This window comes from Paramormyrops kingsleyae, chromosome 4 (genome assembly GCF_048594095.1).
Source record: "Paramormyrops kingsleyae isolate MSU_618 chromosome 4, PKINGS_0.4, whole genome shotgun sequence".
Classification (NCBI taxonomy): domain Eukaryota; kingdom Metazoa; phylum Chordata; class Actinopteri; order Osteoglossiformes; family Mormyridae; genus Paramormyrops; species Paramormyrops kingsleyae.
In genome coordinates this window covers 15,142,862-15,165,070 of record NC_132800.1, presented here as the reverse complement: position 1 = coordinate 15,165,070, position 22,209 = coordinate 15,142,862, and the positions used below count along the sequence as shown (strand labels likewise).

The window sequence follows — 22,209 nt, the reverse complement described above, 5'->3', positions numbered from 1 at the left end:
ATGGGGTAAGAAACCCACACCCACTGCATGCATATAGAGACAGGATTCAAGCCCCCAGCCTTGGAGGTATGACGATACCATACTACCCACTCTTGCCATTAAGCTGATATATTAAAGCACAAATGTTGTCATAATAAATTTTATACTCTTGACTTCATAGTGCTTAGGGAGCAGCAAAAAGCATTTTAGCAGCATTAGCAGGTGGAGTCAAGGAGAACATTTTGCAGATATCTGTATGATTCCCTGTGACGAACTGTCATCCCACTCGTCATCTAGACTGGCTACACTCCCTGCTTCCTGGGTTACAGGCCCCCATCACTGGGATAGACGTCTCCATGAAACTGGACAAACTAGGTAACTGAACTGAACTTAAATTATGTCACTGATGTTCCTTGCAGGAAACCATCCACCAAAAAAGGTATTATTTCACACCTCCAAGAAAAATTTTATCTATAATAGCAATGCTATTTCATGTTTGCTAGGGTGACCTTTTCAGGTGATCACAATTGAGTTAAACGAGGTCAGTCCTGGAGGGCAAAACAGCCAGCGATTCCACAAGCTTACAGCAGTTTTACACAGCCACCCCAGGTCCCTGAAGACGCCTCCCTGCTGGGGGGTCCATTACCATGCTCCTCAAATGGTTTAGATCAGGGTTCTTCAACTCTGGACCTCAATTCCAAATCCAGGCCGTGTTTTCAGTTCTCCCAAGTAGTTGTTTAATAATGACTGATTCTGATTGGTCAGAGGCTTCTCACCTGACTGACAGGTAAAGGAAGGCTGGAAAACCAGCAGTGCTCGGACCTCGAGTTGAATAACCCTGGTTTAGATTCATCAAGAAGGACAATATGACCGACCAGGAAATGAGAAACAGATCAGTTTCATGTGGTTCCTCAACCCATCTTGTTTCCTTCCTTCCACTGTGGCGTACACACAAAGTTTCCTGGTCCCCATAAGGGAAAACTCAATTTTCTAACAATCAGAAAACTAAAAATGCAACAACTCCTGTATTTTGTTTGGTTACTTATGGCTATGGTTAGGGCTGGGTAGAGGTTAGGGTTGTCATAGTTAGCATTAGCATTTTGCCCATAGAAATAAATGAGCAGTCCTGACAAGGATATAATTACTTCTGTGTCTGTGTTTTTGTGTAAATTTTATGTCTGTATATCGCCTTGCTGTGATCTTTTTTTTTGTGAATCCCTGTGAATCCCTGTTAAATTCTGTTCCGCCACTCAGTTTCAGATACTATATCTTGAAGAAAGAGAATGATCCAGTAAAACAACATCCTTTATTTCAAATGTAATCAAAAAAAAAATTATAATAAAATAACAGTAACAGAAAATCGACAGACAGCTGCAGTAACCGCCTGACTTGGGCGGCGAACATCAAGCGTGTCCCGCAGCTGAGGATTTGGATCATTTGATTTTCTCCCGAAATACAGCCAGCCGCAGAACAGAAGTGTCAAAGTGTCAGTCCGCTTTAGTCCATCTTAAACTCGTATTTCACATAAGAGAATAAACCCACTTCAATAATATATTCTATTGCAGTAACACCAAAAACAGTGTTTTTTTTTTTAATCTAAAAGCATGTTAGGATAAAGTTGGGTGAAAAAGCAATCAACCAGGTTAAGTGATGCAGGAGATTACAGCAACAAGAAGGTTAGTATTTGAGACTCACTGGCTAAAAACACCACCCAGTATTATTCAGCCTAGTCTGAAAGATTATTGCAGCTTGCACCCCCATCAACCACGCTATTCACAGGAATCACAGCGCCCCCCCACGGTATATTTCTATATATATTTTGTGCAAATTCTGACAGTGGTTAACATTTACAGTTTCAGGTAGATGTACCCAACAGACAGATGCCCGATGTCACCCGGGGCTCCCAGAAAGCCTGGAAACACAGAACCAGCACCGTGTTCCGTCTCCCTCCCTCCTTTCCTCTCCGCTTCCAGGTTCAGGAAAGTGATATTTCGGGAGTGGGCCGTGAAGTGGTGCCATGTTAAACCGTGCTGCACAGAAAGAGCTTCAGGGACGGAACGGCTGAAACAATATCACTGATATATGTCTAGCTGTTGCATCCATCCATCTTCTAACTACAGACACAGACAGAAATACATTATGGGAAATACGGAGGCAGCATTACATTATTACATAGTTTTGATTTTTCAATTTTGTTTTAAATTTTACATAAAAAATTAAATTTAATTTGAAATCCAGTTTAATTTTAGTCATTTTTCAGTGTGATTTTATTCGTTTTCATTTCAAAGATTCTTTTTTAATCATTTAGTTTAAGTATAAATTTTATTCTTTATTCCTAGGGATAGACTGACGAGCTGTTTTATGTGTCTGATCTTTAGAGAATCAAACATAAATACACAGTGAAATTTATGTACTTGTGTCCTCAAAATGGGCAAGAAATGCTTCTGGAATTTAATGGTAATTAGCTAAATAACAAAAAAAATGGCAACAGAAAGTATTTGATGTTTGTTTTTTATTTCAGTTTTGAATGCAATATTTATTTAGTTTTCGTTTAGTTGTAGTTTTTCATTTTCATATTTTATTTTTCATTTTATTTTCATGTCTTATTTTATTTTTTTGTTTTGAGAACTTGTTTTCGGTTTAGCTTTCATGAGTGATAGAGATGCCAATTAACCTAAATGTCCTTGGACCGGAGCAGGAAACTGGACCCAGGGGAAACGATGGGCTACAGAGTCAAGCCCCCCACCCTGTGCGTGGGGCAGCGATGGTGAATGCAGGGGCAAACGGGTCACCAAACGGCACCTGCAGGGCATAAGTCAACTAGAAAAGCCAAAGAAGTCCCTGCTGAAAGTGGCTTTATTTACAGCTGGTTAACTGCCTTTATGAATGATGATATATTTTTCCACGATTTAAGGACCTCAAGTAGCAACCATTTTGTTTGTTCCCAACAAAACTGCTCTTCCAATCAGGGAGTACCCCTGCCTTGTGCTCTGTGTCGCCTGGGGTAGGCTCCAGGCTCAACCCCCCCCCTACACACTTCAAAGATGATGGCTGAAAGATGGATGGATGGAACGCTGATATGTTGCCCAAATGTTCACCAGGTCATTTCGATCTCTCCACTTATTCTATGTTCGTTCATCTATGTAAGAAATGACTTGTGTGTGGCTCTGTGGGTTAAGACCCTGTGATCGGAAGGTCGCTGGTTCAAATCCCGTGGATGGCTGAGTAATCTCACCATAAGGTCCTTGGGCCTGGCCCCTTAACCCCAGTCACTTCAGGGATTTTCTGAACCTGCTTTCTTGGGGAAAAAAAAATCTAAAACGTACAATACTTTGGATAAAAACATCTGCGAAATAAATGAAATGAAAATGAGAAACCATTATTGCTGGAAAATGAGTTACGGTGGAGACAGATCCGGTCTGTCAAAACACTGGCTGACTGGGTCCAAAAACCTGAACCTGTAAATGTTACTCTAGTTTCTGTCTGTCTGCTCTCGTCGTATTTCAATGCTGGTCTCTAATGCCAGTCTGAAGCTGGGGTCAATAGTGGCTGTGAGTGAGGGGTAGAGCCATAGAGGTACAGCCATAGGGGTAGAGCCATAGGGGTAGAGCCATAGGGGTACTCTCTGGGTGCCTCTAGCACTGTACCTCCCAGGGATCCTGCAGCCCCCTCACAACCCTAACCCCCCCCCCCCCCCCCCCCAACTGCCAACCACGGCTTGTAAGAATGTGTGGTGAAAACAAGGGTTGACTGAGCATGACAAAGTCAAAAGCCCTCCTGGACTCCTGTTAGACAGGGGACCAGTTAGCTGGTTTTATAATCTCCCCAGTAAGAAATCGCAGCAGGAAATGCTCAATCCCGCATCCTGGGGGGAGGGGGGTGGGGGGTGCATGTTGTACTGCGTTGTTCCAGGGAACAGTGTCTGCCACATGAAAAAGTCACGGGAATTGGCGTGATTCTGGGGGATGCAAGTTAAGTGGATGATAGATAAAAAAATATATATTTTATAAGGGAATCCCTGTCACAAAAAAACATTATATGATACATGAAACCTTACACTGTTAATTAAATTCATAGTTGGGACATTTCTTACAGTTTCTGAAAAGTAAAATGCACCTAATCCCATCAGGTTTTGCGGCGGCTGGAGGACGATTACGGAGTTGACCACCCTCCCTCCCGAGTCACTATCCGTGGAGTCCGCTGGATAATGCAGCACCACCTGCAGGCGGACGCTGGGCTTGTGAAACCAAACATCTGCTCTCCAGGTCCCAAGTCCACATGTCTCCTACATCTCCACTCCAGCCAGCCTCTCCAACCGCGGTCCATGACGGCTCACACCTCCCGTGCGTCGACGACACCATCCAGAAGTTCAAGAGGCTCTGGTGAACTTGTGAAGGGTAAGGAGTCAGACCTTCCAGGTGGATGTGAGTTTGCTTTGCATTCTGATGTCACCTTCTTCAGTAGTTAGAAGCTGCACCATGTTCCTCTTTCCAAAAAAATAAAAACAGATTGAAGACCAAGCAACCCAATGTATTTCCAAATCCAGTTATGAGCCAGTAGGGTTGTGCTGGCCTTGGGGCTACAAATACAGGGACAGAGAAAGAGAGAGACAGGGCCAGGGAGGGAGAGAGAGACAGAGATAGAAGATGGCGTCCTCAGCACTGCTCTGACACTGTGAAGCCCTCCTTCTCCTGCCCCATGGGCTCCACCTCCGCATAGGCTGGGTGTCCTGAACCACGGCGGAACTTCATGGCTGGCCACCTGCTGGGGCGTCTCTGTGGAAGGGTCAGAAGGGGCAAGGGATGGAGACAAGAAGGTCACCTGGTCGGCAGGGTCAGGAGTCCTTGCCTGCTCACCCTGCTCCTCTTGAAAACTCCAAAAACTTGCCTAGACTCTGCATGAACACCCCCTAACCCTAATCCTAACCCTAACCCTAACCCTAATCCCCCCAACCTCAAGGTAGACTAATAAAACCCAGAGTAAAATTAAAACCTGCCCTTCAAACTGTGTGGAAGTCATTCATTTTACAAGCTCTGGAACCAGCAGACTACTTAATACATACTGTTTTTTTTTTTTTATACCAACCTAACTCCTAGTACATTACATTCATGGGAATTCATCTGCAAATCACTGCTTAAAAATACATTAGCGAAGGGTTATAAGAAGAATTCAAAGCTGATAGGAACAGAGAAGTCAATTCATGTTCAAATGCTGACGCAGTCTCTGTGGAATCAGAACAAAGGGAAGTTCAGCTCCAAGGTTTGGCGTGTCATCGATGGGCAAAAAAAATAATGGGGGTACTGTCTCTTTAGAAGAGTAGGGGCGAGGTGGCCTGATGGTGAAGGATGATTTTCTCACACCGCACCACTTTGAGATAATGGGCTTCTTTTCAGTTCTGTAAGCAGTTTAAATTTCAATCAGGCCCACTTTCAGTTAATAACAGACGGGCCTAATTACACAGACTCACTTCATCTTAAATGTGTTCCCAGGAAATTATCATTGGCGGGCAGATAATTGACAGCTACACATTGCCATGTACCTCCAGCTCCGGTAAGATTTAACTCCTGTATAAATATCTCTAGGATATTTATTAGCATGATGGATGTGACAAACCAGCGTTAAAGTGGTTAATGCACCAGGGCGTGAAAGTGTCTGCTGAAAGCTATCTGCAATTTTGGCCAGCTGGGGTGATTCCAACTAGCTGGCAACCTGTGACTGCATCCAGGAAATGTGCTTCTGTCTTTTATACCTCCTGTCCTCAAGGGGGTGCCCTTTAATTCCCCGGACAAAGTTTTTACTTATTAGTTTTAGAACATGCAAAATCTCCCAAGGGATCCAGAAAGGGACATTTTCTAAGACTTCCTTTCTATGCCCCATTGGGGAATATTGCTTCCATAAGCCTGCAACTCCACCCTCCCAAAAGCACAGGAATAACACCTCTACTTCTTAGATGTATCTATCTGTACATATATGTTTGCCATCTGCTGGCGCCGATATGTTTGCATATATACTACATTGGCAAAAGTACTGGGACACCTGCCTTTACACACACATGAACTTTAATGACATCCCATTCTTAATGCATAGGCTGTAATATGGAGTTGGTCCAACCGTTGCAGCTATAACAGCTTCAGCTCTTCTGGGAAGGTTGTCCACAAGGTTTAGGAGTGTGTTTATGGGAATTGTTGACCATTCGTCCAGGAGAGTATTTGTGAGGTCAGGCACTGGTGTTGGATGAGAAGACCTGGCTCACGGTCTCTGCTCTAATTCATCCCAAAGGTGTTCTATCGGCTTGAGGTCAGGGATCTGTGCAGGCCAGTCAAGTTCCTCCACACCAGACTCACTCATTCATGTTCCTATGGACTTTGTGCACTGATGTGCAGTCATGTTAGAACATGAAGGGTCCATCCCCAAACTCTTCCCACAAAGTTGTAAGCAAGAAATTGTCCAGAATGGCTTTGGCTGCTGCAGCATTAAGTGTTCATTTCACTGGAACTAACGGGCCAATTCCAACCCCTGGAAAATATCCATCCATCCATCCATCCGTCCACTTTCTCCCGCTTATCCGAGGTCGGGTCGCGGGGGCAGCAGTCTCAGCAGGGAAACCCAGACTTCCCTCTCCCCGGCCACTTCATCCAGCTCCTCTGGGGGAATCCCGAGGCGTTCCCAGGCCAGCCGAGAGACATAGTCCCTCCAGCGTGTCCTGGGTCTTCCCCGGGGCCTCCTCCCAGTGGGACATGCCCGGAACACCTCACCAGGGAGGCGTCCAGGAAGCATCCTAATCAGATGCCCGAGCCACCTCATCTGGCTCCTCTCAATGCGGAGGAGCAGCGGCTCTACTCTGAGTCCCTCCCGAATGACCGAGCTCCTCACCCTATCTCTAAGGGAGAGCCCAGCCACCCTGCGGAGGGCCGCTTGCACTCACGATGTCGTTCTTTCGGTCACTACCCACAGCTCATGACCATAGATGAGGGTAGGAACGTAGATCGACTGGTAAATCGAGAGCTTTGCCTTTTGGCTCAGCTCCTTCTTCACCATGACAGACCGATGCAGCGCCCACATCACTGCTGACGCCGCACCAATACACCTGTCGATCTCCCGTTCCATCGTCCCCCCACTCGTGAACAAGACCCCGAGGTACTTAAACTCCTCCACTTGGGGGAGGACCCCATCCCCAACCCGGAGAGAGCACTCCACCCTTTTCCGGCTGAGGACCATGGTCTCAGATTTGGAGGTGTTGATTCTCATCCCAGCCACTTCACACTCGGCTGCGAACTGTCCCAGTGAGAGCCAAAGGTCACGGTCCGATGAGGCCAACAGAACCACATCATCTGCAAAAAGCAGAGACCTAATCCTGAGGTCACAAAACCGGACACCCTCAACGCCCTGGCTGCACCGAGAAATTCTGTCCATAAAAACTATGAAAAGAATCGGTGACAAAGGGCAGCCCTGACGGAGTCCAACCCTCACCGGAAACATACCTGAAAAATACCCCACTATAATCCCCCCTTCGCCAAACTTTACACCTGGTAAAATGCAGTCAGGCAAGTACTGTTCTCCTGGTGACTGCCATACCCAGACTCATCCATCAGATTGCCAGATGGAGAAACGTGATTCGTCACTCCAGAGAACACGCCTCCACTGCACTAGATTCCAGTGGCGGCGTGCTTTACACTAATGCATCCAACGTTTTGCATTGCACTTGGTGATGTAAGGCTTGGATGCAGCTGCTTGGCCATGGAAACCCATTCCATTAAGTTCTCTATGCACTGTTCTTCAGCTAATCTGAAGGCCACATGAAGTTTGGAGGTCAGTAGCTAATGACTCTGCTGACAGTTGGCGACTCTGCAGACTGTGCGCCTCAGCATGCATTGTCCCCGCTCTGTGATTTTATGTGCCCTACCACTTTATCGCTGAGTTGCAGTTGAGCCCAATTGCTTCCACTCGCTTATAATACCACTAGCAGTTGACCGTGGAACATTTAGTAGCGAGGAAATTTCAGGAATTGCACAGGAGGCATCCTATCACGGTACCACTCCTTAATTCACTGAGCTCCTGAGAACGACCCATTCTTTCACAAATGTTTGTAGAAGCAGTCTGCATGCCTAGGTGCTTGATTTTATACACCTGTGGCTATGGAAGTGATTGGAACACCTGAATTCAATGATTTGGAGGGGTGTCCCAATACTTTTGGCAATATACTGTATGATCTGTACAGCTGAGGTGTATCTGCATGCAAACAGTGCATCTCCTCCTGAGAGGAAGGGAAAAAGGTTTTTACGTATTGTTTAAAATTTTGATTTGACAGGAAAAGGAAGTTAGCATGGTCACATCCCCACACTGATGCCATCTTAAAGCCCAAACTGTCCTTTAAAAAACAACATGACTTAACAGAGTGGCATGTATAATATGAGAGATATGAGTAAATGTGAATGATGTGTGCTAGTTTTACGTATTTGTAAGTTAACTCTACTTCATCCCGAATTGGACAGTGGCCCCGGAGAAGCAGCATCTCATCAGAGCCATTTGGGGCACAGTACAAAAATGTTTGTGCTCATGAATCCTTTTATGGTGAGATGACAATAGCGAGTCTTGACCTGGAAGATGACAGACTTAGAGCACAAAAAGGATTCTGGCTGTATGAGTTTGCCAACAATGTGAGTCAGACATAAAAACACTCCTTTGCACATTATAGAGTCAGAGTCCTCAGTTCAGACAGACCCTAGTGGCGATGCCCACCTCGATGAAGAAGATGCTGGGGGCCGACATGGGGTGATGATACATGTAGACGGTGACCAGAACGGCGACGGCCATGACGACCATGACCATGAGGACGCTGACGATGAGACCCGTGTGCAGGCTGCCTGGCTTCTCCGGCGCGGTGCTCTCAGCCGGCGATGCTGGGTGGGGGGGGGGGGCAAAGACGGACAGCTCGTGATACGCTCCGAGGGAGGGCTGAAGGATGGAGCTGGAACTCTCAATGGTGACCTTCTCTCAAGCGGATCATAGGTTTCCACCTCCGGCAGAAACGGAAACCTAAACTCTGTCACTCGGTGCCATTAAAACAGACGGCCAATCCGGTCATCGCACATCAAGATCAATATGGCCGTCGTCTAGCGTGAAATGAGTGTCCCATGTGACAAAAACTTTGCGGTGACAAAATGGTCAAAATGGTGTTCACCGGATGCAGGTTTAAAAAAAAAAAAAATCCTCACAATACTAGTTCAAATATTGGCTGGCAATACATCTAGAAATATACACCACATCTTTGAAATTGTTGCTATGGTTTTCCAAACATAATAATAATAATAATGACACGATTCTTTACCATTTGCATTACGAATACAGGTACAGTAGAATGTCTTCATGTTTTTGATATCCCATCTTATTGAAACATACACACACATATAAAGAGGAGAGTGAAACCTCCCAGCGCAGGGCTGGCCATTCATCTGGGGTCCCCAGGAGCAATAAGTGGGATTTTATCCTTTATATAGTCTGATTTTTCTCTTTATTCAATGTTCTGAAGACATCTTCAGAAGCTTTGCTTGATTTGGTATCAAGGAACATTCCTACATAACCAGCGATACTGTAAGGTGTTCAGCCGTACACCTCTGGCCATCATCTTGCCCAGCATTTCCACTTCCCACCACATGAGGGCACTCACTGTATGTTTACTCTTCCCCTCTCTGCCTAAGCAAGTTATTAACTGTTTCATAATCATTTTCGCCACTGGGTCTGTATTGCTGTAAGCTAAGTAAACACAGCTGCATAGGTCCTACATTTTCAGATGGACACTGGTTATTCATTACAGCCATGCAACCCCTACAGGCAAGGAAAAGATGGTGTTAGGTTAACTTGTCAACCGAAACAGCTAACCTGAGACATGCCTGAGGAATCGCTCAAACACTGTCGGTCTAGAGATGGTAGACAGTTACCCGAACTTGTAAAGCCAGGAAATCCATTAGTTAGTCAGTCTTACAGTTTCAAGATTTGAAACCCAGGGTTTAAAGAATTAAAGCGACCGCAAAAGCAGCTTGCAGGCCAACTCTGCTACTTACAAGCTGAACTCCAAGCCTTGCTGGTCTGAGGGAGCAGAGAAAAATCAATGGTGCCCAAATAAAACTAATGAGGTGATGATAAAACAAATAGCTACCTATTTCAGGAATGATTGTGTTTCTAATCAATTTTATTGTATTGCAGCTTTCAGTCTTCTAGGTTTAATTAGCAACCAGCAGACCAGATATGTCCTAAAGGTGTTACATTATATTGAATTTGGTAAAAGGGGTTGGTATGTTCCAGACAGACTGGTGAGCCCAGCACAGTGTCCGTTTGGTGGGAGTGGGCCGTCTGTCTAGAAGCCCCACCAGAACCCAACTGGGTTATGCGACCTTGAAGAGAAGTTTCTGCCTGGCTTAAAGGGTGAACCTCAACCTCTCAGACATCCTTCCTACAGATACATCGTTGGGCAGCACGTTAGGATAGCCCTGTGTCCTCCAGGCCCCCAACACAGACAGGGCCTCCAAACCAATCAGGGATAGTGCTGTACCTATTCCAGTATGACCTACAGCAAGCACACAAGTAAGGATTTCATCGTACCATGTGTCATTAAAAAAAAAACCTTTAACCTTGAACTCTGACATGATCTCTTGTAACTGACCTGTACGGGAAGAATCATTCATGCATAGTCAGGAGCTCGGGCATGTTACCAAGCAACAGAAACCGCCATTACCATCACATTACAACACCACTGACACCCCTAGAGACAGAACCCCCTGATCCACAGCTCAAAACATTATATATCCAACAGATGTGTGGTCAGGAAACAAGGATGGTGTGAAAATCACTTTTTAAAAAATCCCGAGAGGTACAAAATGAACGTGTCATTCTCCACGCGCGTGCTTACATCACCACATTTGCCAGATTTACACAAAAAAAACATGCGTTGGTTCCATTGCTCACGAAAACAATCATCCGTCTACAGCGAAATGCGGTGAAAAGGGCCCGTGGACCAACGACACACAGTTTATGTAGTACTCAACCACCGTGCCCCACAACATGCATCTAAAAATCATAATCCAACAAACCACAATGACCGACCGTGCTCAGCAGCTGCAACAGATGTTTATATGCCTCTGTTACGCTCCAAACCCTCAATGCCCCATCAAGCCAATGACATGTGACCGGTGCTCCTAAGACAGATTTTCCTGCAAGAATCAGCAAGCTGCTAGCTAACACTGAAGAGAAACCTAGAGAAGCTGGCCCCACAGCTGACTTACACCTCCACATCATATCCTCATGGGACACAAGCAACCTCAAACCCTCTGGTAGGCTCCAAGTCAAAGCTTTTTCTTTGAATGTCTAAAAATACCAAAACCATACGCCCAGACAACAGCTACACCTTCTCCATAAAGCTACAAGATCTTATGTTAAAAGCAGATGTGAGAATTCCAGTTCTTTAAGTCTGCAGTCTTGGGTTTTAGGCACATCTGAGTAGCTGATCTTCAGTTGAAACAACAGGTAGGAGGATCCCAACCGGCTTCACTCACAGCAGCCTCCCGACATTAAAGGGTCCCCAGGAAGTCCCGTGGGTCCCGAGATGCAGCACATTTTTCCTGAAGGGCTGCGATGTGTGGAGCTGCCAACCCGGACGGACACCACGAGTGGAGACGCCGCCGACCAAGGTCTCGGCAGGGGGAGTAAGACCGTCTGAGAAATGTGTGACGAGATGTGAGGCGCTTGCTGGAATACAGATGGGGTCCTCTGTGTGGGATCGGGATAATGAGCCGTCGACACACAGGAGCTTTTGGCCTGTCTAACTAAAAGCCTGTGACTTTTAGTGCATATGACATCCGCTTGCTTTGTAGATCAGATTCACGAAACCCTTGAAAGTCAGAACTCTTGGTATGCTGAAGCATTAAGAGTTCCCTTCACTGGAACAAACCCTATAAATCAAAACCATACCATTATCCATCCCCCACCAAACTTTACAATTAGCACAATATAGCACAATTTAGTCAGGCAGGTAACGAACGTTCTCTTGGCATCTGAAAAATCCCGACTCATCTATCAGATCGCCAAACACAGAAGCGTGATTCATCACTCCACAGAACTTCCACTGTTTCCACTGCTCCAGAGTACAGTGGCAGTGTGCTTTACACCACTCCATCCTATACTCAGCATACCCTGAGTACCCTACCCACCATGCTGTTCTCCTTTACCACTCACCCGAAGCGGGGTCACAGTCAGCCTAGAGTCAATCTCTTAGAAAACAGGCAGAGGACACAGCGAACAGCGTGCCAGTCTATTACAGGACATACACACACAATGGGTAATTTTGAATCACAAATTCACCAATACTGCATGTCTTTGGGCTGTGGGAGGAAACTGGAACATCGGGGAAATTCACATGGGATGGGGGCATGACACACTTATGTGGAGTTTAATGAGTGAACATCCCGGATGGCCTGTGATCTGATTCGGCGAGCACAGGGGGTATCTGGGCTGGCTGGAGTGACCCAGAGAGAGCCCTGAGGTACACCCAAATGAGATTATGTTAGGGAAGCCCAAGCCCATTCCTTTACCAGTGGGAGCTCCTGTCAGATGTAACGGCAACACAATCGGGCAGCAAAGAAAGATGATGCGCTGGTGTGGCAAGTGTGAATGCATCCCTTCATTTGGTGAGTCACAAAACGAACAGGAAAAAAAAAACTTAAGCTAATTTGGGGGGAAAAGTTAAAGGGTAGATATGCACCCTCTTTACTTTAGAAGCTACTGTGGTCTGAGAACCCATATAACCCATATTCATAAGGAAAAGCTGAATCAGCAAGTCATTCAAGATGGAAGAAGTGTAACATAAGGCAATTTAAAGAACTGTTCCTTCCATCCGTCGTTCCTCCGAATCCATCTGAAATCTGAGGAGGATTTTTACTTTCATGAAATAGCATTTAGCATTTGCCAATATCAGCGAGCCAATTATAGATATATAGTCACGTGCCACATAATGACGTTTTGGTCAACGACTATATGTACGACAGTGGTGCCATAAGTTTATAACGGACGTTAAAAATTCCTATCACGTAATGATGTCATAGCGCTGAGCATTACTCACATGTTTGTGGTGATGCTGGTGTAAACTTGAAAATGATAATAAACATTTATGTTACTGGTTTATGTATTTATTATACTGTACTTTTAATAATTTTTATGCTATAAAAGTAATTGCTTCTTCACTTTATACTATTTTGGCTGACAACATTTTCATAGGAATACATATTTTTCATAAAAATTCAGAAAAAAAGTCTTCTACCACCATTAAAGGGTTAAACCCCAGTCAGTACCTGATCAGAGATCTCATATCATTTACTTCCACATTGTACGCAGAGAAGATCAGTGACCCTTGTCTTTCCTTCAGCTGATTGCATCTTTCAGTACCTCTCCTTGCAGATAGGGGGCAGACCGTCTCCATAGTGCCCTGTGCTCCCTCTGTCATCTGCTTGGTTCAGCAGCACCTGTGCTGCTCCTAGTGATGCCGCTCGACTGTAATCTGACCTCTACACGACACCGCTCGCGGTAACAGCCAATGGGGGCCCGCGCTCTCCCCTGAAGCATGTGATTGATTGGACGCTTCGTGGACACTGCGCCAGCCACAGCCGTCTCCGTCAGGCCCTGAATGAAGCGCTTCTCCCCAGCTGACAAGCCTGGCCCCCGCCCCCTGAGATCTCCAACAACCATCTGCTCTACCATGCGTACATCTCAGGAGCAATAAATAAATACAAGCCCCCCCGAGGCAAAACAACACAAAAAATACTGGTACACGCGGCCCTGAAACTTTATTTACAGCTCATCTGAAGCGTGTCATATTCCTATGCTGTCGATGCATTTGGCACTGCGCTCCACAGCGTTTGCCCTCGCCTAGTTTGGGGGGGGTGGTGGCTGCCAGCTCCCAGAATGCTCTGCCTCCTCCCCCATGATGCCATTTCCTCCTTGGGCAAACCGGTCATTCATGCATTCCGTGGGAGGGTGTTGACCACCAGCTCTATTGGACAGCAGGCGTGTCCGGGATGGAAAAAACACACGGCAGGTGCTGTTGTACCATTGGGAAGTTACCCAAACTGGGTAACTTTGCATATGTGATGCTGTGAGTTATAGCTGTCTTACTGTTGCTAAGCGATTGTGGAATTTATCATGATGCCTGCACCGGATCTGAGAGCTCTACGCAGACGGTGAACAGACTCTGGTCGCAGGGTGTAGAAACTGGGTCACCATGATAACCTGGGACTCCAGAATCGGTCATAGTCAGAGCATTTGAGCAAAAGGTTTCCGGGGAGTCAGCTGAGAAACTCACCTCCATTGTCTTTCAGGTGCAGAGCAATCTTGGTGTCATCTGTATAGGGGAGAAAAGGAGCATGAGAGAGGAGCACATTGCATTATGGGAGTTTATTACCTCATCTCTGCACCATGAGTGTGATTAGTTAGTTAACAAATCAAAAACGGCTGTGGGATGTGGGAGAATACACACATGATTTGTCAATTTATAACACATGATACTTAATAAACAGTTTTTCCATTCTCCCAAGATTAACTACTCTTTTAAAAACTGTATTTTTTCCATTGCATAATTTAATGTTTGCCTTTTGATTGCATTACACTGTAAATGTAAGGAGATAATTACTGTTAAAAAAAGAAAACGAAATGGTTCAAGTATGAATGCAGCGGAGAATGAGCAGCACATCATAAGTTAAAAGGACAACTTCATAATTTAATAACTTAAAATATGAGGTGTTAACGGGATGCCTCGGAGGGCCGGCGGAAGCCATGCGCACAAAGGGCTGTAATTATGCTAATGCAGCAGGAGATCAAGTGGGCTGTTAACAGGCAGAGTTTCACTGCACTCACTCTCCCACTAAGACGTGCATCTCGTATAATGTCCAGGTTTTTTGGTGAGAGAGAGGAAAGTCACCAATTGTGTAAGGCGGACCATGCAGACTGAACCTGCTTTGGACTTGACGAAAAGAGCTGCTGAAGTTTTTGCAATGGATGCGCTTCAACATAAATGTTTAGGATTTCAATGACTAATCTGTAAGCAGTTTCCTCTCTAAAACCTACCAACCACTGATCTTCTCTGGAAAAACTACAAGGCAGGGTTGTAGAACAGCAAGGGTCAAAGGTCAGGGCAGACGTTACCTCCACACCAAAAATCTCACCTCCATCTTCTCATCATCCCTGAGACATTGACTCATCTGCCACCCAACTCCCCAACCCCCCCACCCCACACACACGCACACACACACACACACAAACACTGTCCCACATAAACTCTGCACACCTCATCCCGCCCACCCGGACCTCTGACCTGATCCTCAGCATCCTCCCCAAGAACTGGAGCGGGCACAGTGCACTTGGGGGGGGTAATCAATCTGTCTCATGTGTCATCAAATCAGACAGGCGCTGTGTTGCACAATGTGAGAGCTGTCAGCGCTGATAGTGTCCCACAATGGCCCAGTAGCCCCCGGCGCTCAGCCCTGACCACCCACCCACACACAGACCTACTGCAGTGTGGCTACCCGCAGTTTTCACTCCTGCCTCATCCTTCGGATGCTGATTTCACTCTCTAGAAGAGCCACGAGGTTTTTAAACGGGCATCTTCTTAGGCCACACCCAGCATGGGACAGCGAAACACGGGGTCCTTGTAATGAGGATGCCGCCTCCACATGAGTTTACAGCCTGTGTCTGCAAGGGGGGGGGGGGTGTTTTGATACAAGCTTTTAGTGCATTTCTGCGTATATGTGCCTTTCCATCGAGCCAACAGCCTTCACCTATTCAGTGTGGCCATATTATTCAGTTTTTACTAAACAATTTGCAAGTGCTAAAACACTGGAATACAGTGGTACCTCGGTTCTCGAACTCACTAGAACTCGAATTTCTTGAAAGTCGAACAAACCAGTTTGACCTAGAACTCGATCTGAATATCAGAAGTCGAACCGTGAGCGCTGACCTAATATAAATTGCACGCGCCAGGAAATGAGTCATACTACAATGCAATTCTTACTTGAATGCCTTCTTCACAGACTGGACGATTAACCAAATAAAGCAGCGCAACATTACAGTAACTAACAATAAATAAACCACTAACTTATGTGTACTATTAGAGCATTTATGTCATTTATTTAAACTTTATTTTACCAGGTAAATTAACTGAAAACCAGTTCTCACTGCTTTACGTGATATTCGGGAGAAATAGTTTGTGCAGCCGGGTAAGAGGTCGCAATGCATCTAACGGTAATTGCGTCAGGATCAGAATGCGTTGCTTTAAGCCAGCGCTGTAAGCAAGTCGAACGCACCCAATGACCTGACCGGGGAAACAAACTGAAACGCGGACTTAATACAGAGGACTAATGACAACAACCAGAAACAGCTGATCACATGGGGATCCCACACGAGGTTAACGAGGGGGCGTGGCACACAGAAGGAGCGGACGATCGGGGCAGGATAGGGGTAATGTTGAGATAAGATCTTTATCGTTTTGGAAGCCATTAAGAAAGAAATAGTTTTATCCTGTTCATTTTGTGTTTAAATGCTAAAAAAAAAAAAAAAAAAAAACATACTGTATTTAGGTGTAATTTTGGGGGGCCGGGAACCAATTAATTGGTTTTCCATTATTTCTTATGGGGAAAATTCGATCAGAACTTTTTAGGATTCGATCTGGAGTCCAGAACAGATTAAGTTCGAGAACCGAGGTACCACTGTATTTCAAAATTGAATGAATGTTTATTGCACATTCTGGAAATGCAAATGAACGACGGATTTCACTTGTTTTCCATCTCTAAGATAAACATAAACTGGAAAAGAAGTTTGCAGAGTCTCCCCACGGGACCACAGAGTCGACAGCCGATCCAGATGACCAGCCAGTTCTGTTGGTGCAGTTCCAGAAAGATCAGGGGTAGGGAGACTGGGCCCACTGCAGGACGGCGTGCAAAGGGGTGACATCACTTTGAATGGGGCGGGGGGGGGCAGACTGGAGCCAGCAGGAGGATGGTAATGAGTTTGAGTTGCGGGCTGGCATGGCGCCATCTCTAATTTGGACCTCGTTACCCGACAGAAGCACAGCTTTTGCTCTGGAGGATTTCCAGCAGTAGAAGGGGTGTGGAGTTTGGGGGGGGGGTAGTTGGGGGGGGGGGGGGGGGCGGCGTTAACACCAACCAGCTGCTGGAGTTGTCCCAACTGTTGACATGTATCATCAAGGGCTTATGGGGGATTCTAAAATTGGGGTGGCAAAATGTAATAATTTAAATGTAAAGGTCTATTTATATGGGGGACACGGATTAAGCCAAATTAAATATTGGGGAGAACACGTCTCCTCTGTGTCCTCTGGTTCCTTTGTCCTTGCAGATCATTACCGAAAAGCACACAGGGTTCATTTGTGCAGAGGTGCCGCCCTGTTTAAATAAGGTTTCTGCATGGGCTTGCCAGAGGTGGGTCACTGGATCAGGCTGAAAGCTGATTGGCCCCCAGAGTCCGTTTTCCCCTGTCACTCACTGATTTAAAATACATCATTGGCTAATGATAAGGTTGGACCCTCTGTATGAATTATGGCCCCTTTTGTGCCTACCTTAAAAAAATCCTACAGTTGCCCCTGTTTGCCAACTAATGATAATTCACATAGAATAATTTTTCCCCAGAACCTCAGGGTGGAGACTTACATTATGTTCCAAATCACAGGTCATATTTTTTGCGCATATTTCTTGATTTCTGGTCCTTATATTTCCAAAAAACGCTTAAGCATGGTTTGGAAAAGAGTCACTTTCAACAAAGATGGAGGAGTTGGGGTTTATGGGGGGAGGGGGGTGAGCCAAAGGTCTAAAACTGAATACTGCTTTTTAGTAGATCAACTGGCCACATCCAAACCCCCCCTCCTTAAAAATAAGATAATCTTTCACTAGTTAAGTAAACTAGTGATGATAGGGCTCTGTTGAAGGCGACCCCTACAACCAACCCCAAACATCAACCTTTCTCCACCCCCCTAAAAAAAATACCAAAATGGAATGACCCACAAGGACCTGCCTTGGGTCAGCAAGCTGTTAAGAAGCCGGCCAGGACTTGCACTCTATTTGCCAATGGAAAATCTGCCTGACCTTTTTATTGGGGGGAGGAGGGTCCTTTCTCAGGACCTGTGTGCCACCATCCAAGTGGAAAAAAAGCAGAATAGATATTTGGCAGGGGGTGATTTGCATGGACTGCCAGTTGTCAGTGAGCCCAAGCTAAAGGCAACTACAATGAAGTAATCCAGAAACTGGAAGGTTGTCCTAGTCTGGGGTTCGACTGAGCATCTCTGTCGAGGCAGGGAAGGATGATGCCCCCCCACCCCCTCGGTGATACACTCTCAGCAGTACCCTGTGTAGACTGACAGGGAGGGTGGGTGCAAACGTCTGCAGGTCATTTCCTGCAGGGGAAAAAATGTCCCAGAATGCACTTTGACTATTGAGGTAGGGAATGAAACGACGCTACTTTCTGAGATACCTTCAGTGGGGATGCTGGTGGGGACGTGTGCTGCCAGGGAGGCCGTCCTGCCCGCTGTGGTGGCCCAGGGCCTCTCAGTCATCCTGGGGGGGGGGCCCGTCGTGAATGGATATGACAGGGTGGCGCTGGGCACATAGTCACAGATCTTGTCTTTGGTCTGGGGAATCGATAGTATAGAAAGCATTGAGTCTGTATGTCACATGACGCGATGGGGTCTTCCTGACCCACGTGAGAATTATAAATGGAAAAGCAGCGTTTTTTACAGGCGGCCATAATCGTAAATAAGCCAAGGCCCTAATTTTTAATTAGCTCGTGTTCTGATTAATTCTCTGCCTGGTCAGTTGTACTTTCGCTAAAGCATCTGTTACACATAAATAATTAATTTAGTCAGAAAATGCTCATTTTCTCTGTAATTAAATGCAGTTTATTTGGCTCATGAATAACCACCCGTCTCATAGATGACCTACATAATGGAAGTCCGTCATGTACTGTAGCTTTTAATCCACTTGGGTAAAGTTTTCAGGCACATTGGCCTGTGAAACCGCGATGCTTAATGCAGGCATTTTCTCGTCAGCCCAGCATACTCGTCAGCTGTCTAGAGAAATGCCTGTTTTGCGTGTGATCCATTTCACACTTAAGTTTACACCCCAGAATAGGTTCACTAATTGCCAACTGTCACATGAAGGTAACGCCTTTTTGAGGCAAGGTTTTTGTTAGCGGTTAGCAGTTAGCCTCCTGTCAGCTGAAATGCAACCGCACCTCATCTGGGCAGCTGCTGTCGACCCAGTCCTGTCGGTGCCGGTCAAAACCGCTTGAACATCTGCCGAAACAAAAGTGAAGGGTTAGCAAAAGAATGTTTTCCGGAAAATAGCAACATGTAAACTGCATAGGGTGCCTTGGACATAGACCATCTAGTTATCAATGGTGACCATGAATGTGACACATAGGAATATTCAATACTTGAATAAAATGTGCAAAAATCCAGTCATAATGACACTGATTTGAAAAGCAGATTTCCAAAACTCACGCAGTCCATTTTTTGTTTTTGAGTTGAGACCGCCAATGACCTAAAGTCAGGCGCCATCTCACTCAGCCCTCATGCAATCCAATGAAGAAGTTTAGTTACATTTCCAAACTTACTAACACCACAGAAATTCTTTTGAAAACTTATCAAATATAACTGACTCATTCCATTGAAATTCAAAGCTCAGTAGCTGAAGAGAAGGAAACTTCAGGAATGACCCTGTCACCAGTGTGGCACTGCGTGCCGTCCAACATGGGTGACACGGGAAGCTGATTCATTCCTTCCCCAGTATCCTTGTACCAAAGACCCCCCACAGACAAGTGGGTAACAGAGCCTGGGCCGTAGGAAATCTATTTCAGCCATTACAGCCATTTGCACTAAAAACTTAGCATAAGGCTAGCCTGCTATCTACTTCGATTTCTTTCTCAATATTTGCATTATGTTTACATTGCACTACATGCTACATTGCGAAGTGCTTCGTATTTATTGTTACAATTGCAGTCGTATTTGTTGCGTTACTGTATGAACGACAACTCATACTTGTGATGTGTGTTTTGTGATTCATTTGTGTTTCCCGGAAGGACATACAGAATAAGGCTTTCATTGCAAAGTTGAACGGACTGTTTATTGTGCATTTTATAAATAAACTCTTGATTAGGGAGCAGGTGTGAGATCCAGGTGAAAAATGCTTCATATCTGCTTAAATGGCTGCGGGTCCAGTTTCTGTGGTGAAATACCTGCAAGTCCAGCAGGACCTGCACACCAACAGCCCTAGCCCTGCCTGTTTCCGTGGAAACAGCCCTGTCTCCACAGTGCCCCCTTTTCCTCTGCCAGGTCACTTGGCATTTTACCGTAAAAAGAAAATCAGTGTGGGGCACTTAAGTCCAGCATTTTGCTATCCCTAGTTTCCCGCATGAATTCATTAAGTGCTTTTTCATCTCCCCCCAGTGTAAATCTCATCTCACGCTTGTTAATGAGATGGGAGATGCAGTAGATGTTAATTTACAGGCATATCAGTCAGGCTGCTGCATCTTTCTGAACACTGGAGAATTTTTTTCTTTAACCTGAAGCCCCAAAAACTCAAAGCATAACATCAGATGACCTCGTCAAGCAAAAAAAAACTTTAAAAAAGATGTTGAGCTGTTTTTCTACTTAAATTCATGATGGATACACAATCCGACCCTAAGGCCAGTGCTCTATTGGGCTAACAGAACATTCTCCACATTTTGGCTCAAATCATAACTGTCGTGCCAGAGTTACTGACCAGTCTCATCTGGAGACTCAGAAATTCAGGCAGTTCCAGTCTTTAATTCAGAGAGTAAACTGCAGATGAGCATTGGGCCAGGCACAATGGCAGTCTGGACCAAAGACCAGCCTGTGATGTAGGTGTTTGGGACCCTGGACTGCAGATGGGCTTCGGGCTCAGATCCTAACAAAGAGCTGGGGTTAGCCCACTTGAGTGGGTTTGTAAAGACTGTCGCGTACCAACGTGCCTAGATTAACAGGTATGTTTCTCAGCAGGAAAGTCACCCACGTCCTGCTACTGAGAGCTCATTTACAAAGGATTAGCTTGTTTGCCAAGCTCTTCATAACAAGCCTTGATTTTAAGGATATGGATAGTTCTAGAAAACAGTACCTTCGGGACCCTAATTTTGTCACAAGTTTCCAGTAATTACAATCTACAAATCCCAGCTTAACTTCCTTACAATTAAAGTCGGTTGAAAAGAAAAGAAAAGAAATGCTCAGCACACGTAAAGATCATTCCCAGTGGTTTTACAGTTTAGAGAGGTCATTCTTTATTGTCTGCAAAATCTTTTATGCGCATTCAGAATTATGGCGCCCTTGAAGAGGAAAACATGACATGCGATAATCTTTTAAAGCCGACTGACTATTTTCAGGGACGGTTCTCTCATTAAACTAGGTCTGCTGACCATCTGTGGAAAGGTGTAAGTAGATCTGGGTGGATCTCTATGGACTTAAGTTCCTGCTCAGCACTGAGCATGATGTACCTCAAAGACTTTTATTTGAACTTGTATCAAGACCCTCCCACCCCCCACCCCAAGCCCAACACACAAAGCAGGTAACAGACCACAGGAAACTGGATACTGTGCACATGAAGTCTGCTGGTTTGAAGCCCATGGTCGCCAGAGCGATTTTACCATTGGCTCCCACTGGAGCTCCAGAGATCCTTTTGTCTCAAAAACATGCGTCACTTTGCATAAAAACATCCACCAGGGTTATTATTGACAATCAAGAGAAAACATTTTCATAATCAGAAATAAAATAAGATACAAAAATACACTACAACTAAACAATAACAATATAACAAAACTATAAATATTGCTTCCAAAACTAAATGAAATGAAACAAAATCAAATAAATTCTGTTAGCAATTTTTAATTTAGCTAGTTTATGTTTAATTACCATTATTGTCACACCAGCGACCACGAGCGACCACGCCCCCCTTCGCTACGCCACGCCTACCTCCATTACTTAAACCCCGCACGACCGTCATTCGATGCGAGGTATTGTAGAATGCAATGTCCGAGCGATTATCTCCCTTGTCTTTGTTTCAGCTCTGATCCGCCCGACTCTCCCTGCTCCCGCTTCCTGCTCTTCCCGATCCGTCCCACTCCCTTCCGACCCAGCCTTGATCTTCCCTCGTGTCCTCTCCCGGTGTCTCCTGT

The 22,209-nt window shown here is 45.4% G+C and overlaps 1 protein-coding gene across 1 annotated transcript in view; it reads right to left on the bottom strand.

Moving 5' to 3' along the window:
• Positions 1-1,266: 1,266 nt before the first annotated feature.
• The window catches only part of plxdc2b (plexin domain containing 2b), a 101,255-nt gene continuing 80,312 nt past the window's right edge, over positions 1,267-22,209 (bottom strand). The window contains exons 10-14 of the mRNA XM_072710736.1: positions 19,258-19,318; positions 18,499-18,655; positions 14,327-14,365; positions 8,719-8,879; positions 1,267-4,754 (exon numbers count right to left, since the gene is read on the bottom strand). Coding sequence (XP_072566837.1) covers positions 4,635-4,754; positions 8,719-8,879; positions 14,327-14,365; positions 18,499-18,655; positions 19,258-19,318 — 538 coding nt within the window. The 3' untranslated portion in view covers positions 1,267-4,634. The remainder of the gene's footprint in view (positions 4,755-8,718; positions 8,880-14,326; positions 14,366-18,498; positions 18,656-19,257; positions 19,319-22,209) is intronic.